Genomic DNA, 15169 nt, shown 5'->3' on the forward strand with positions numbered 1-15169 from the left:
TCCAATTGGTCTGGTCGGACATATCTTAAATGCTCTCTTATATAATTCGCAACACACAACTTGAATGCGAATTGTATTGGGCTTAAACCTGCGCATAGTGTAGACCATACCTTAGTCGGAGATAAAATTTTTGTTTAAGGATTGAAAGATCCGAAGTCTGCATACAGTTGATGTCGGACTGGATCAAATGGAGAGCAACTTATTCTAGCATTTTTGATTTATTTATTTATTTTATTTATTTAATTAACGGACAATAAACAGAGAGAATTCCAATTAATTATTGTCCTCAGGAGGAGGAGGAGAAAGTAAAAAACTTATCCTACGAACCGTGAAGGGCACGTTGAAAATATCTGCGTTACGTGTGTTATAAGACGCAGGACGGCAGGTGATCTCGTCAGCGGCGGAGCAGTCCATCAGGCCCGAGGAAAGTTTAAAGAATGTGCATAGATCCAGATAGGATCTACGCTGTTGTAGGAAGGGAAGGTTTAGAAAGCGGAGGCGGGAGGGGTAATCCACACGAGGGAAGCTTTTCTTAAAGAAGAGAGAACGGGCGAATTTACGTTGCACATTTTCAAGGGCAAGACAATCACAGTTACGAGTGGATGACCAGATCACGGATCAATACTCGAAGGTAATCCTCACAAGGGAATTGAAGAGAGCTAAGGAGGGTTGGATGGAGTCAAAATCAGAGGAGGAGCGAAGAATAAAGCCTGACAATTTTGCTGCTCGATTGATGACATCGAGGCAATGGGTGTCAAAGCGGAGCTTATTGTCGAAAGTGATTCCGAGGTCTTGAGTGGAATTTAAGCAGGATGTCCGTCAAGCGAGTAGGAAAAAGAAATGGGTGAGGATTTTAGGGAGTAGCACATAGAGTGACACTTTCTGACGTTTAGCGCTAAACCATTAGTCGAACACCAACGAACCAGAGTGTCCAGGTTATTCTGAAGGGAAACACAGTCCATAGGCGACGATATAGCGGAAAACAGCTTAAGGTCGTCTGCATAGAGCAAACAGGGACAAGTAAGGAGGGGAGGAAGGTCGTTAATAAAAAATAAAAATACAAAAGACCTAGAATAGACCCCTGTGGGACGCCAGAAGAGGAAGAGAAGGAGCGGGAAGTACAGCGGTCAAAAGAGACGCGGCAGGATCGGTTGGAAAGGTAAGAGGCAAGCATAAAACAAGTGGGGGGGGGGGGGGACGTTTAGGGACGAGAGATCCACGGATCAACCAATTTTTGGGCTTAGCACCCAAGCTTTTAAAAATTAAAAGGTGACCATTTCAGGAGGGAGTAAATTGCACTCAGTTTGGTCCTGTTCGATATCATGTGAATCCGGAATTAGTATTATATTAGCTAGCGTAATTTACCAATCAGGGCAACCTACATATCATTCAGCAAGTTTCCGTCAAATTTTGACACAATGTATTTCCTTGTTTTTTGATATACATAGTTCCCTAGTCAAATGCACAAATATCAGTGTAAATAAAATAGCTAATAGTTGGCACAAAATTTTCTATTTTTGCATCCGCGTCGCGTACTGTGTGCATCCGATCTCACCTTCCATTCTTTAATTTTTCCAAAAAAAACACCCAAAAAATTCCGATGTTCGCTTGATTTTAATTTATGCCAACCAGTTCGCTCGCGTTCGGGAATCATGATATGTTCAAAATGTAAAATTTTCTCCATCCACCTTCCAAATTTTGACAGTTACATATGTGAATTCGGCCACGTATTTTGCCGAACATGCTCACCCAAGCCATATAGTCGCTGCAGCCTTTGCAATGGTAGAATTGTGCGCCGAGCGGAACTTCTCATTGAGGGGATCCCGAAAACAATATTTCATCAAACATCTGCTGATGATTCCAATCAAATGAGCGATGGGGAAATTGATATAAAACTCAATATGGATTCGGATTCAGATGAAAACTGGTCAAGAATGTTTGAGTTTCATGACTCAGAGGTAAAGAGACATTGTTGGTTACATATTACACTAAATGTGAAAATATATATGGATTCTTGCTGAAAGCCTAGGGATATAAAGTGCTATTTCTACCTACCTTCGCTATTGCTATCTTACCTTATGATATTTTGAAGTATTTCCTCAAAACTCCTTTCCAAATGAAGCTTCCAAATTCCATGCTTCCTCTTGTTGTGGTCTCAATCTGTCCAATGGATCATGACTTCCTAAAGATTAGGATCAGGTCATACCAAGTTAGTTAGTTATTAAATTCTTATACAGGTTTTGCAAGTCAAATTCAGAATTTTCCAAGCCAAATGCAGAAATTCCAAACTAATTTCAAACCTTCCCAAATTAATTTCAGATTTTTTCAATCTCAGAATTTTCCATTCCAAATTCGGTGTACTTCATTGTATCCATAAATACACGATTTTATATCTGGAATGTTGGGTTTCCAGGTCGAATCCCATGGTCCATTAAAACAAATAATGATTGAAAATTGATAGGCCGCACAGAATCCCACCCTCATCCTTTTCTATTGGTGAAAACTTGATAGGTGACTTTACGATAACATTGAAAAAATTATGAAATTGAAATGGAAAGTTATTATTTTGGAATAGAAAAGTATGAATTTGAAAAGAAAATTTTTTGAAATAGGTTTAAAAGAGCCTGAAGTCAATTTGGAAAGGTCCGAAATTATATATATACATATCATAACACATTTCTACAATTGAATTCTAACCAGAAATTTTATCAGGATTTTGCAGACAATAATACCAGTTCACCTGTCAACTATATTCACGACAACTCAGTGCCTCTCAAGTACAGCTCAATTGGACATAATCCCACCCCCGAGTTGCCAAAACGGGGTCCGTCGAATCATGAGAATAAAATCGACTTGAATGTTGACCAACTAAGGCCAAGGAGAAGTCTTTGTCAGTTCAAAACTCCAAGCAACGAAAGCATTCGGATTGAGGTATGTAGATTTACGGAAATTGATATCTTCTATTATTGATATTGATGATTTATGATAGTAAACAGTGATAGGCAGCTGGCAAGAAGGGGACTCCCCTCATCACAAGTGGATAGAGATGTAGATAGGCTCATTACATGTTGTATAGCTTCTTCAATTGCTCCCCTGTACGAGGCTGGTATTTGGTCTGTACGAGCCTAGTATTTGGTCGGGTCTGGAGCCCCAAAATCGAATTCTTGTAAGCACCACTGAGAGACTCTCTCCCAAGGCGGATACATTAGTAGAAATTGCTATCCCTGTAGTCGCAAATTTTTCGATGGTCATGTAAAGGAGAATTGTCGACTTCTCATCCACGTTGACGAGCAACTGAAGAACCGGGAAGAACACTTTTTCACGGTTCTTAACCGTATCACTTCCGCTGAGAGTCTTCCTCTTGTGGATGAAATGGCTAGTCACCATAACGTTGCATGATTCAAAAAAGGGCACACGTTTTGAGTGTGACAATTGGAGGGGTATCTGCATACTCGCCAACCGTTGCAAAGATAATGACTAAAATAATCCTGGATCGGATGAAAGAACCCCTCGAAAGTTTAATCGCGGAATTTAGATCTTGGCTGCACCTACCCATGTTCGATTTTGAAAAGGCTCTCGATAGTGTGAACAGGGAGTGTATCTGAAGTGCTCTATGGAGGAGAGGCACTTCGGAAATAGTAAAATCTATTATCAGACTGTAATATGATGGCACAAAATGTCATGTACTGCACCAAGGTAGAATCTCAGAAGGATTTCGAGGTCCATAACGGAGTTCGCCAGTCACCTATATAATTTCTTCTTGGTATTGGTGACGTTCTTCCTGTGCAATGCAGTTATCTGAACACCAAGATCAAGTTCAGACTGTTCGGTGCAGGGCCCAGGAAGGGCACTTGTATGCAGAGTGATTGGAAGGCGGAAGTGGATAAGTCACACATTAAAAACAGTGCATATAATATCACAAAAGTCAAAACCTTAAAATGTAACATGCCACTGCCATCACCGAGCGTTACTAAACAAAAACAAACAAGTCATGATGATATTACTTCTGTGGTAAGTATATTTTGGAATGTGATATTATATTACCAAAGATCACCTAATATCATCGCTCATCGTAGCGCGAATGCGTGTGGCTAGTACTGTTTCGATCACCTTTAGTATATACCGATGTGACACCTTCCGACAAAGTGATCGTTACAGCTAAGAGGAATTTCTCCTAAGTAATTCGCACCGTTGGCTATCGTTGCTTGATGAGTTATTGTTAATTCCTTCATGAGCGTCAATTCGTGATTTGGAAAAAATCCTTGTGTATTAAAATACGTCGACTGTCGTATCTTGAAAGCCGGAAAAAAGTGGAGAAAAATTTGAAGAAGGAGAGCTTACGGTCATATTTCAGTAAATAAATAGAGATTGACGTAATTTCGTAGAATGGATTATCATTGAATTAATGAGGCAAATCAGCTGATAGGCCAAATATTGGGCAAGGATAAGGTCTTACGAGAGGAGGAGGGTGGTGCAAAAGGGGGTTTCTTCCGGGCCTAGAGTTTCCTCGGGCCATCAATGAAGAAAAAAGAGATAACAGGAGTCCGCACGATTTTCACTCCAGGCTTAGTTTTGCGGCATTATTTTCATCTTCTCTTTACACCCCTCATAGGGATTTTAAGGAGTGTGCAAGAACTGTGAAAATAGGATGGAAATTTAGAAAAAAAGACAGGAGAAAATTCTACTAGAAATACCACTTTTTAGTCGAATTTTTTTGTTTGTTTTGGGAGTAGGATAGGTGAATGCGTTTACACACAGAGTGTTAGACAGTACGCTGTCGGACTACCAACTAAACACCTCCCTGTCATCAGAGAACTAGCCGGCCGGTTTTGAGACAGTGCGATAAGTAACCGGTTACGATGCACCTCCTTGTCAGGTTCATCAGCCCATACCTCCGCGACATAGAGCAGAATCGACTGCGTTGCTCCCATACTGTGACGTCTCCTAGTAGATATACGGCGCCCAACATTCGGCAGCTGCAGCTCGGTCCGCTGCTGCTTTAATATACTTGTAGACCTCATCTTCGAATCGAGCCAAGGTATTTGACCGCCAGTTTTGATCAACTCACCTATAGATATGAGACGCAGCGTTGGCATTCTCTTTCTGATCAAGATGATTACTTCAGTTTTTTTCCAGCGCAAAGCTGAAACCTTGAGTAGTAATCCATCTGCTTACCCGTCGCATCAATATGCCAAGTCTGCTGCTAACAGTGCGTCCGGCAACAAGTGCCGCAATGTTGTCTGCATAACCGACCAGGCGTGACTCTCCGGGCATATCGAGTCTCACCAGACTATTGTAGGAAACGTTCCCTGTTGGATCCCTGTGGTACTCCCGACGTAATTTCCATCCTCCTCTGGCCCTCTAGCGTCTCATAGAGCAGCGAACGGTCATTCAAATGATCCCTCAATATCCGCCTGAGATAGGCACGTGTAATGAGTCTTCTGATGTGCCTAGCAAATTGAAGTCATTTCTGACATCAAATGTTATGAGGAGCACTATCCGTCCAAATCTGCGGCTACGTGCCTTGCTTGATGAACCTCATCTACGATCTCCATAATAGCATCCACTGTGGATCTCCCTGTTCTGAACGCGTACTGCTTTTGGGATAAGTCCCCTGCGGCGCGGATCGCTTCAGTCAGTCTGCTCCTGATAGGCCTCTCGAGTACTTTCCCGGCCGTGTCAAACATACACAGCCGTTCCGACGGAAGCTCGGGTCTCGCGGCAAGGAAAGCTGCCCTACTTCAAGCAAGGGTTGATCGCCTCAAGCAGCAATTCTGGCAATTGGCGGAACATTAGTTTGTAAACTTCCACCGGGATACCATCAGGACCTGGAGCCCTTTTGTTTTTCATAGTGAGAACCGCTTCTTCGGGTTCTCTCATTGTGCTCGACGCTTTTCGCGCTATCGACATCACCCCGTACTGGATTACTGGGGAATAATGCCCGTACAATGTGGTCCATCGGTTGCAGAGCCTCGATTTTTCGGGTGAGAGAAGTCTTCTAGGACTCGCCACCCATCCACCGATGATACCTGAGATTCCGACGTGAAAGTGATGTGAGGAATGCTTCCTTCACAGCCTGGGTGCCGAAACGTTGGCGTGGATCCGGTGTTTAAAACTACGAGTCCGGTTCTCACTGCAATTTCCAGAATCCGTTTCCTTCTGGAGTCTGACTGAAGCATTCCCATTCAAGGTCCCTGGCATTAAAATCACCGTCTACCAGAATCCCACTATCCGTGCTTGAAACAGCGTCCTCCACAGCATCAAATCGCCACCGAAAGTCCGGCATCGTCTCGTTCGGCGTCAAGTAAACGCTAGAAAACGTTATCCCTAAACACCGCATCCAGACAAATTCATTCCCTCGGCCTTGGGCAAGAACATGAGGTCGACCTTCGTCCCGAGCCCAGATGGCAACGGTGCCCGATAAGTCGAGATGCCATGAAGCCAGGTCCTTGTTTCGGTATTGCTCGCTAATCAGCACTAGATCAGCATTTAGTTCCGCAGCGAACTGTGCTAGGAACTGGTGAGCAGTAGCACTCCGGTGCATGTTAATTTGTTAAATGCGGATCATGCCGTTCGCACCCTAGCCCTCTCCAATTCCGCCATGAAGATCGAACATCGTCCCGAGCCGACAGTGTGTGCGAAACTCTTACCAGGCGCGCCACGATCCCTGCAGAGAACGCAACTCTCGCTTTCATTGCAGGTCTTCGCTTGATGACCCACTTGGCCGCATCTCCGGCATGCTGTCCTCCCGTTCGGCCCCTTGCAACCTGCTGACGTGTGTCCATAGTCCAGACACCTGTAGCACTTGGTGAGGACTATCCGCATTCGCACCCTGCATACTACCCATCCGATTTTGATTCTCCCACTGCTAAGGAGTTTCCTCTCATATTGCTCGGGGGCTTCCACCACGGCGAACTTTTGGCCTCAAGCATTTATAGAGGTCATACCTACCCGGGCATTGATTACCTCTGGATATTCACGTTTTATCGCCTCATTCACTTCGTTCTTTTCTGTTAGGGAGTCAAGATCCCGGATTTCTAGAGAGCACATGGGCTCTAGGCTAGAAACAAGAGCCTTCTCCCCGAATAACCCCTTGACCATTTCGCAGAACGTACTCTTGCTGGTCGTCTTCGGGGCCAGTTCGACGAGGACTCCACCACTCCTCGTTTTCTGTATGGAAACACCTCTGCTCCGTTGTCTTCGGGTTTCGTCCAGTAGCAGATTTCACTAACGACTTCCGCAAATGCCTTGCCTTCCATCGGCTTAATGAGCAGAGCCGATGGTCTAGTCCTTCTTCATTTCCTCGTCTTTTCTGCTCCTGGCTTTTGGTTTGCAACTTCCTTGGCTTTGGTCAAATGGGTCTCTGGCGGCGTAGTCAGTTGTTTCCTGTTTTCCTTCTACGACTTTTTTTGGGCTCCTTCAGGCACGCCGTCTTCTTTCCGCTTTTTCCCCAGTTAGCCTTTGCTGACGTTTCTCTAGAAGAACGATATCGACAGCATACTCCTCAACACTGGTGCGTATTTCCTGATCACCCTTTCCTCTTCGGTTCTAGCTAGGACAGTTGTGTGTTTGTGTCCGAATCCATCTGCTCAGGACTAGCGATACTTACTGCCCTTTTTTGCCAGATAGGGACGCTACATGATAGCTAGGCTCACCTCACCCCATCGACGGCTCCTGTAAACTTTCAGTATGTCCCAACTAGTAAAGGTCATTCGCGGTTCGCTCTTCACGGAGAGGCTTTCTCAGGCTACTACCTAGGGCGCAGGTATACTGCCAGCTAGGGGGTGAGAACAACTTGCTTGAGCACTTCGAGGACGTCACACCCCGTATCGTAAAAGACCCGTTAAAAGTCGCTGACGACCCCTAAAGGTACCCAGGACTTAACGCTGGAACACTTGTAGCCTCGGAAGAATAAAATGAAAGGCTTTAAATTAAAAAGGATTTGGTCACTAGTTATCATTGTAATTTTGGTGAATTATTAATTTTTCAAATTTCCTCCTATTTCTTCATAGGAAACTCCCAAAACCCGTGAAGATCCAAAGGAACTTTATTTGAAAACGATATGCGGTGATGTTTCTCCTGATTTCGATCCAATGAGAGACTACTATGAACGTGTAGCACAAGTGAATACAATTCATGAATATTATAAGCGTCCGAATCTCACCATGGCTACTAGGTCGTCCTCTAAAACGGATACAAAGCTTGCAGATCCTAATTTGTCCGACTCCAGCACAGTAATTCAACACCTAACAGAATTTAGGAACGCCACCAACTACATACCACCTAGCAATGTAAGTGCTTACAAGGTAGATGGCGAAACAATGTCCGAACCTGCGATAATCACAACGTCCAAAACTCGATTAGTTGTCCATGATATGTCGAAGCCACAAGTTTTATCTTATGCTAAGAAGCCAAGTATAGAGGTTTTACATAAGCCGGGAGGTAGTAATAAGGTTCGAAAAGTTGATGTTGGAACAATGATGGATATCTGTCTAGCCCCGTCAGTGCTTCCTCTAGAAAATCAAGCCAAATCAAATGAACCTCAACCTGTGCACGAAGAGGAAAAGGAACAAAACCGGAATTCAACCGAAGCTCCAAACGGCATCGAAAGTCCTCGAGATAGGAATGCAAATCTGCATGCGATCTTACGAGAGAAGCTGCGGTATCAAGTTTATTCCCAGTTCGATACTACTCCCAAGAAACCTCAGAATGTCTTCATGGTGAAAAGTCCTGACAGCCATGATCAAATGCTTCCACCGCGCTCTGTTGAAGTAGCCTCAATCCCAAGAGCGAATAAGCTAACCGATGCCATAAACTCCGAAGTTGAAAAAGCGTTGAAAAACTTAACGGCTTTCCCGACACTGCAATTCCATGGCAGTCAAAGGCGCGATGAAATCGTCAAGCAATCGAAGGATTTGCTTCGACAACGAATAATGAATGAAGTTTACTCACAATTCGAGAAGGGTCCTGAACAGATTGAAAGAGTGCCTGACACGAAACCAAACTTTTGTACTAAAATCGTAGAAGAGGCAGAAAAGCGGGAGTCAGAAACTGAAGATTTTTTGAAATCTGAAGAGCGTATTGTATTTCCAAGTGAAAGTTTCAATACCTACCTTGAAGATGTAGAAGTTATAGAGCAGACTGAGGAAAGCGTCCCCCAAAGTGATAGTCAAAAGAGGGAGTCAAGAACTGTAGGTATGTCGACTGAGTCTTACCCAAAACTGAATCCTGATTTGACATTAATAATTCCAAGTAAATGTTCAACTCAGAAGTCACGTTCCATCTATTTCTCAGAGGACTATCCGCATGATTTCAACGTCTCTCGGTTTAAAGTACCAGCTCCTGACATTCACTCTGAGGAGACGGACAACACAGATGCAGATGTCGTAAATGAAATTTTAGAACAATTCCAGAAAAACGTTTGTATCGTTACAAATCAAAACGAGTTGATAAGTGAACCGCGACTAGACCCTGGAAGACCGCACCTTGAAAAAGTCCTGAGAATTGATGCCTTGTCACCGAATATTCGATATAATGAAACGATAATGCAGCAAACAACATTGCACTCTCCTGAAGCTGAAACTAGTGGCCCAATTACAAGGACATTTGGTGGGGAGACATATCAGAGATTGGAAACTCAACCGATGGATGATAGCCATATGCAGATTGAACAAATAGGAGAAATCCAAACGAATGTTTATTATTTTCAACAGCCACCGCATTACAATTTTCCTGTAACTATTCCGCCGCCCCCGATGATCACGACAATTGGGGATGATTGTACAAACGTCAATATGAAAACGGTGGCAAGAAACTTGGTCGATGATTACAGGGAGGAGCCGAAAAATGCAAATGAAGTGGGATTGCTAGACATTAACAAGTTTATACAGTTCATTAAAGAAAAGTTCCCCAATATCACATTGAAGCAATTGAAGGAGATAATTTTGAATCTCCCAAGCGACGATCCTGACTCCGAGGAGCTGTTCGAACTAGGCACTCGAATGCCTCCACCTGCTACTTTTAGATCGGATTTTGAGAAGTATTCCTTTCGCCCAGAACTCTCCGAAAAGCCAACTATCGACACAACAATGTATAGCTCCTCTGATTATCCTACTGATTTCTCAGTAACTACCACAGTGACAGCTTGGAGGGCGCACTTTTCCCCACCCATTGATCTCTACTCCGAACCTATACCACAATTCAAACCGATAAGCCGATTCGATACAGAAATCTCTCTGGTAGATCACATCCCGAGAGAAGTGAAAGCTGCAGCGGAATTGAACCTTCCGAGAAGTCCGATAACTTGTCCGATCACTGCATGTAGTAAGTTGATATTCGTTTCCGAGTTTTCCAAACATATCAAAATGGATCATGTGAAAATCCCGGTTGAAACCCTTACACCTGGGAAATGTAGAAACATTTTTCTGGACCCAAAAAGTGATGAGTACGGTGTGAACAAGTGCCACATTCTATATTTGGTCACCGGTAAAATCCGAGACCTTGGAAGTAAGGAATTCAAGGACTACCTTCCGTTACTAGTGATGGCAACGAAAGTGAGTATGCTGCAGTTAATTTCACCGCTTTATCACACACGAAGCAAGGAGGTCCTAAACAGTCAGCAGAACTATTTAATGATATGGTTAACGGGGTTGAGTCCTCATGATCTTCCTATTTACTTCAGTCTCACTGCTTGGCATAGATACAGCACCATACCTAAGTGTCATATGGTGCATTCGGGACGAATCTACTCGATCAGAAATAAACACGATGACAGATCTGTTTACAACAGCGGGAATGCCATGCTTCTTTCCCAGAATCAGGTACGACTGTTGACCAACAATGGGCAGGATATGATAGAATTACAGGTGATTGTGCATTAGCCGAAATCAATGTAAATGTTGAGCTGCGCCCTATTTGTGCGAAATAATTTTTTGTGTTTGTGTCTGTCTAAAAGTTTTATAGCATTATATAAATGCAGATATATTTTTAGTCATATATATATAATATTGTGCAACTTAAAGAAGTAAATAATATACACGAAATGAATTTGTAAGAGAGTTGTTTGTTTTCGAAAGCGTTTATGCCTTGTCTCTTGTGTTCGAACAAGGTATCGTTGACAGCAATCCGACGATTTTGCGTTTTTGCCAATTTTTTACCACCCGGGGGTCGTGGAAATTTTCAAATTTTGCCTGATTTCCGGCAGACCGTCTGACTTGATTTGTTTCAGATTTTTCAGTTCAGAGAACGGGGCCCTTAAAGAAATGATCACTTTCGAGCTCCCTCACTCCCCACCATTCCCACAAGTGTCAAAACTAAGACCGGTTTTGCAAAGTACTAAGTGAGGCCTTTCATTTGATACCCCACATGGTTATCCAATATTTTATGAAAAAAATGCATGCATGGGGACCCCCCACCTTTCTACCAAATTTTGTGTCAATCGCTACCGCCATCTCGGAGAAAATGAATTTGCCGGACAGGCAGATAAACCTGTGTGGAGTTGTCAGATCTCCCATCAGGCGCGTCCCTTCGTGCGGATGTACCCATTTGGAGGCGTATGTGCATGGGCATGTTTATGCGCAGGGTGAGTAAGTGGTAGAAAAACACCCACCTGTGGACAAAAAATGGCTATGGGAAAAACATCTAGAACAAGAAACCAATATGGAAGAAGAAGGGATCTCCCTTACGATGCGGGGACTTGGAATCCCGGAACCGGCGGCTTTTAGGAGTGGGCAAACAGGCTCCTGGCCGTCGATATCCCTCGTCTGCAGAGCTTCAATGGTGGAATACTTGACCACCGTTGCATCGAATACTACAGCCTGGAGCTTGGAGAAAGAGGCATTTAAAAGCAATACCTCACCCCCGAGAACGCCTGTTAAAAATACACGCAAAGATGCCCCATAAACTGGTCATTCATTAGCCCATAGTGGGATGTCTACACCTGGTCGGAACATGTAGTAGGACTTAGTGTTTAATCCGTTTAGGGGAAGCCCGACGATCTTGCGATCTCATCTGAAATAAACGTTGATGAAGGAAGGAAATCAGTGAAACTACCGGAGGGCTAATAAATACGGAAGCGCTCAGTGGAAAAACCAAGCAGAAGAGCAGTGTCAGAATACGGACGAATTATCGTTTGCTGTACTCGAAGGAAAAATAACAGAGTTGTCTGATTTCATAAAGGAGAAGTACAATGTGCACCAGGCCATCAAAAACATGATCCGAGCTATTCGGGTCTTGTACAGTACTGGCAAGGACGAAAAAATGCTTCGAATTAAGCGTCACACAGGTAACACAGGTGGAAAGAGGAGTAGAGAGGGGCGAACGATTGTTTTGGATCCTCGCAGGACGCGAAAAGGCAAAAAGGCGTCGCACCGGCAAAGGGAAATGAAAATAAAATTTACCAAAACCATGGAAACTCCGACGCCGACTCCAATCGACCCAAGGGAGGTAAAGCCGCAAAAAGGAGCCAAAGAAGCATGGACCATCTCCAAAAAAGGTGATATGGCTTACGTCGATATCCTCAGGAAGGTCAAATCCGATCCTGAGCCGGTGGACGCTCCCAAAAAGGGCGTCGACTGTCGGCACGATGGAGGCAGCAACAGATGCCCAGCGTTTAGGAGAGCCTTGAATGCAGGAAAGAAATGAGGTTGATACAAGTCAACCTCAACCACTACGAGAAGGGAATCGAAGCCGCCATAATCAGCAAACCTTATCGCAGTAATAAGAGCAGTGCCTGGACTGCAGATATAACTGGTAAGATGGCAATATAGGCTTGTGGAAATCAAGCCATTTAAGATGTGATGGAGTTTCCAGAAGGTGGATTCGTCAGGGGAAAAATAGCCGGTATCTACATACATATATAGTTACTACGCTTCACCAAGCGCGACGATAGCAGAATTCGAAGGAATGCTAGATATGCTAGTCTCGGATGTAAGAAATTGAAACGCCAAGATCATTGCGGGTGATTTCAACGCGTGGACCATGGTCTGGGGCAGTCGGACTACGAACACCAGGGGCCGTATCCTGCTCCATGCTTTCGCGGAGCTAGACTTGGTGCATGTCAATACGGGAAATGTTTCCACTTTTCGTGGGACAGGCTCAGGCTCAATAGTTGATCTGACATATGTGACCACCACTTTGGCGAGGAGAATGGCATGGTTTGACAGTGAGCATTATACTCATAGCGAGCACCAAGCAATTTTCCTCGATATTGAATATGGGCGATGCGACGATGTGCGATCCCGCGGAGCTGAAAACCAGAGCTGGTCCGTGAAAATGTTTGAAGAGGATACATTCATGGAGATGCTGTTTGGAAGCCATAATCCCGGTGGTGCGGCTACAGAAAAGGTAGAGCAACTGATGGGACGCATAACGAGAGCATGCGACGCTGCTATGCAGAAGCGGCGAGTTCTCGCGAAAAGACGCTCAAACTATTGGTGGAATGAAGAGATCGTGCGAGATGCATGTTTTCGAGCTAGAACCATCTGTCAACGATCTAGAGGAAGACTGGACTTCGACGAGAAACGGCAAGTTTATGTGAACCTTCGAGGTAGGCTTAAGCAGACTATACGGACCAGCAAGCGAGAGTGCTTCAAGGAACTTTGCCCAGAGACAGACTAAAACCCCTGGGGAAGGGAGTATAGTGTGGTTATGAAGAAGATGAGGGGAGGAACACCACAACTAACCTACCCGCATCTTCTACTCTATACATCATACCTGCGGTAACTGAGGGAATTTGCAGGAGAATTGGTGATAACAAAGCACCCGATTTGGATGGTGTTCCCAATAGAGCTCCTAAACTAGCTGTTAAGACCAGACCCGACTGGTTTACCAGCGTATTTGAAGGATGCATGAAGCCCCGAAATTGCATCCAGATCAGTCATTTGATAAAATAAAATGGCGAAACCGATCACGACGAGCCGACTCCGCTTGTCAGCGGGACAAAGGCTGAAGACACTCGAAAATCACAGCCGATAACAGCTACGACGGTGAAATCCGCGCACGGTTGTTGGCGTATTTCAGCTTGCAAAAACTGTTTCGTTTGAAATGTCTCACCATAGGGTCAAAGATCTTACTGTACAGGACTATGATGTTACCAGTCTTTATTATTCCTCGGAGACCTGGGTTCCTAGCAAAAAGAACTGCGAACACTTGGCCCCGTTCGAGGAAAAGATCATCCGAAGAATTTTTGACCCTCTACATGAGAATGCAAGATTCCGTAGCCTACATAACGACAAAATCTATGAGCGATATCACGACTATCTGGTCGTGGAGAAAATCTGGCTCAACAGGTTGCGGTGGACGAGTCACCTAATCCTAATCTATGGTAGATAAAGAAGAAAAGGCAGATCCTGCCTGAGATGGAGCGATGGGGTAGGTCAGGGCGCCAGGAAGTTTTTGCGGATATCAAATTGGTGGACCTCGGCGCAAAACCGGGATGTCTGGAGTTTCTTATTAAGGCAGGCCTAGACCGGATAACGGTTGTAGCGCCGTTGATGATAATGATGAATTACAGTAATGTGTCGAGATTTTATCTTTCTTTTTCGACATTTCTAGGAGAATTGTAAATTTTTCCTACGAGGAAATTTGATAAATTAACTTCATAGTGATTATCTGGTATTATAATTGCAAAAGATAATAATTGAATATATTCACCACTTCTCCATCGCCATAACGCGGTCTACTTAACTGCATCCAGTTTATTTTCGATTACCTTTTCACGCATGCTTTATTAATTGCATACCAACTGCAGTTCACATAGTCATTACTGAGCTTCGAAGAAATTGCGCAGGTGATTGAGTCGGTTTTCAGTGCAGGCATTCTCGCTGGTTAGTGCATTCCGTTCTTTTTGTTGCATATAAATTGCATAATTCGAGATGCTTCTTTCTTGCCTCCGTTTTCGACATTGATTACATTTGATTTTTTAATTTCATACTAAGACTATGCCGGAAGGTGTTAAGCATTTTACCATGGATATGTTGGGCATTGTTGAAGAATGCTACAATCACCAGTAATTTCACAGAGATTTGAATATTGCCAGCGAATTTGCATGCAAATATTGATATTATTCAATGCAAATTTTTGTTTAGGTAAATTGAATGAATTTCGTATCAAATGCAATTCCATCATTTTAAGGATTCTCTCAGTTCCGTATCATCATTCAAGTTGTTTA

At 43.8% G+C, this 15169-nt stretch overlaps 1 protein-coding gene across 1 annotated transcript; it reads left to right on the forward strand.

The window, feature by feature from the left end:
- Positions 1-1468: 1468 nt before the first annotated feature.
- Positions 1469-10961, forward strand: LOC119649036. Its single transcript, XM_038050995.1, has 3 exons — positions 1469-1958; positions 2713-2931; positions 8013-10961. Exons 1-3 carry the CDS (start codon positions 1653-1655, stop codon positions 10878-10880), a joined length of 3393 nt encoding a protein of 1130 aa, XP_037906923.1. The 5' UTR covers positions 1469-1652; the 3' UTR covers positions 10881-10961.
- Positions 10962-15169: the final 4208 nt, after the last annotated feature.

Source organism: Hermetia illucens, chromosome 2 (assembly GCF_905115235.1).
Source record: "Hermetia illucens chromosome 2, iHerIll2.2.curated.20191125, whole genome shotgun sequence".
Taxonomy (NCBI): domain Eukaryota; kingdom Metazoa; phylum Arthropoda; class Insecta; order Diptera; family Stratiomyidae; genus Hermetia; species Hermetia illucens.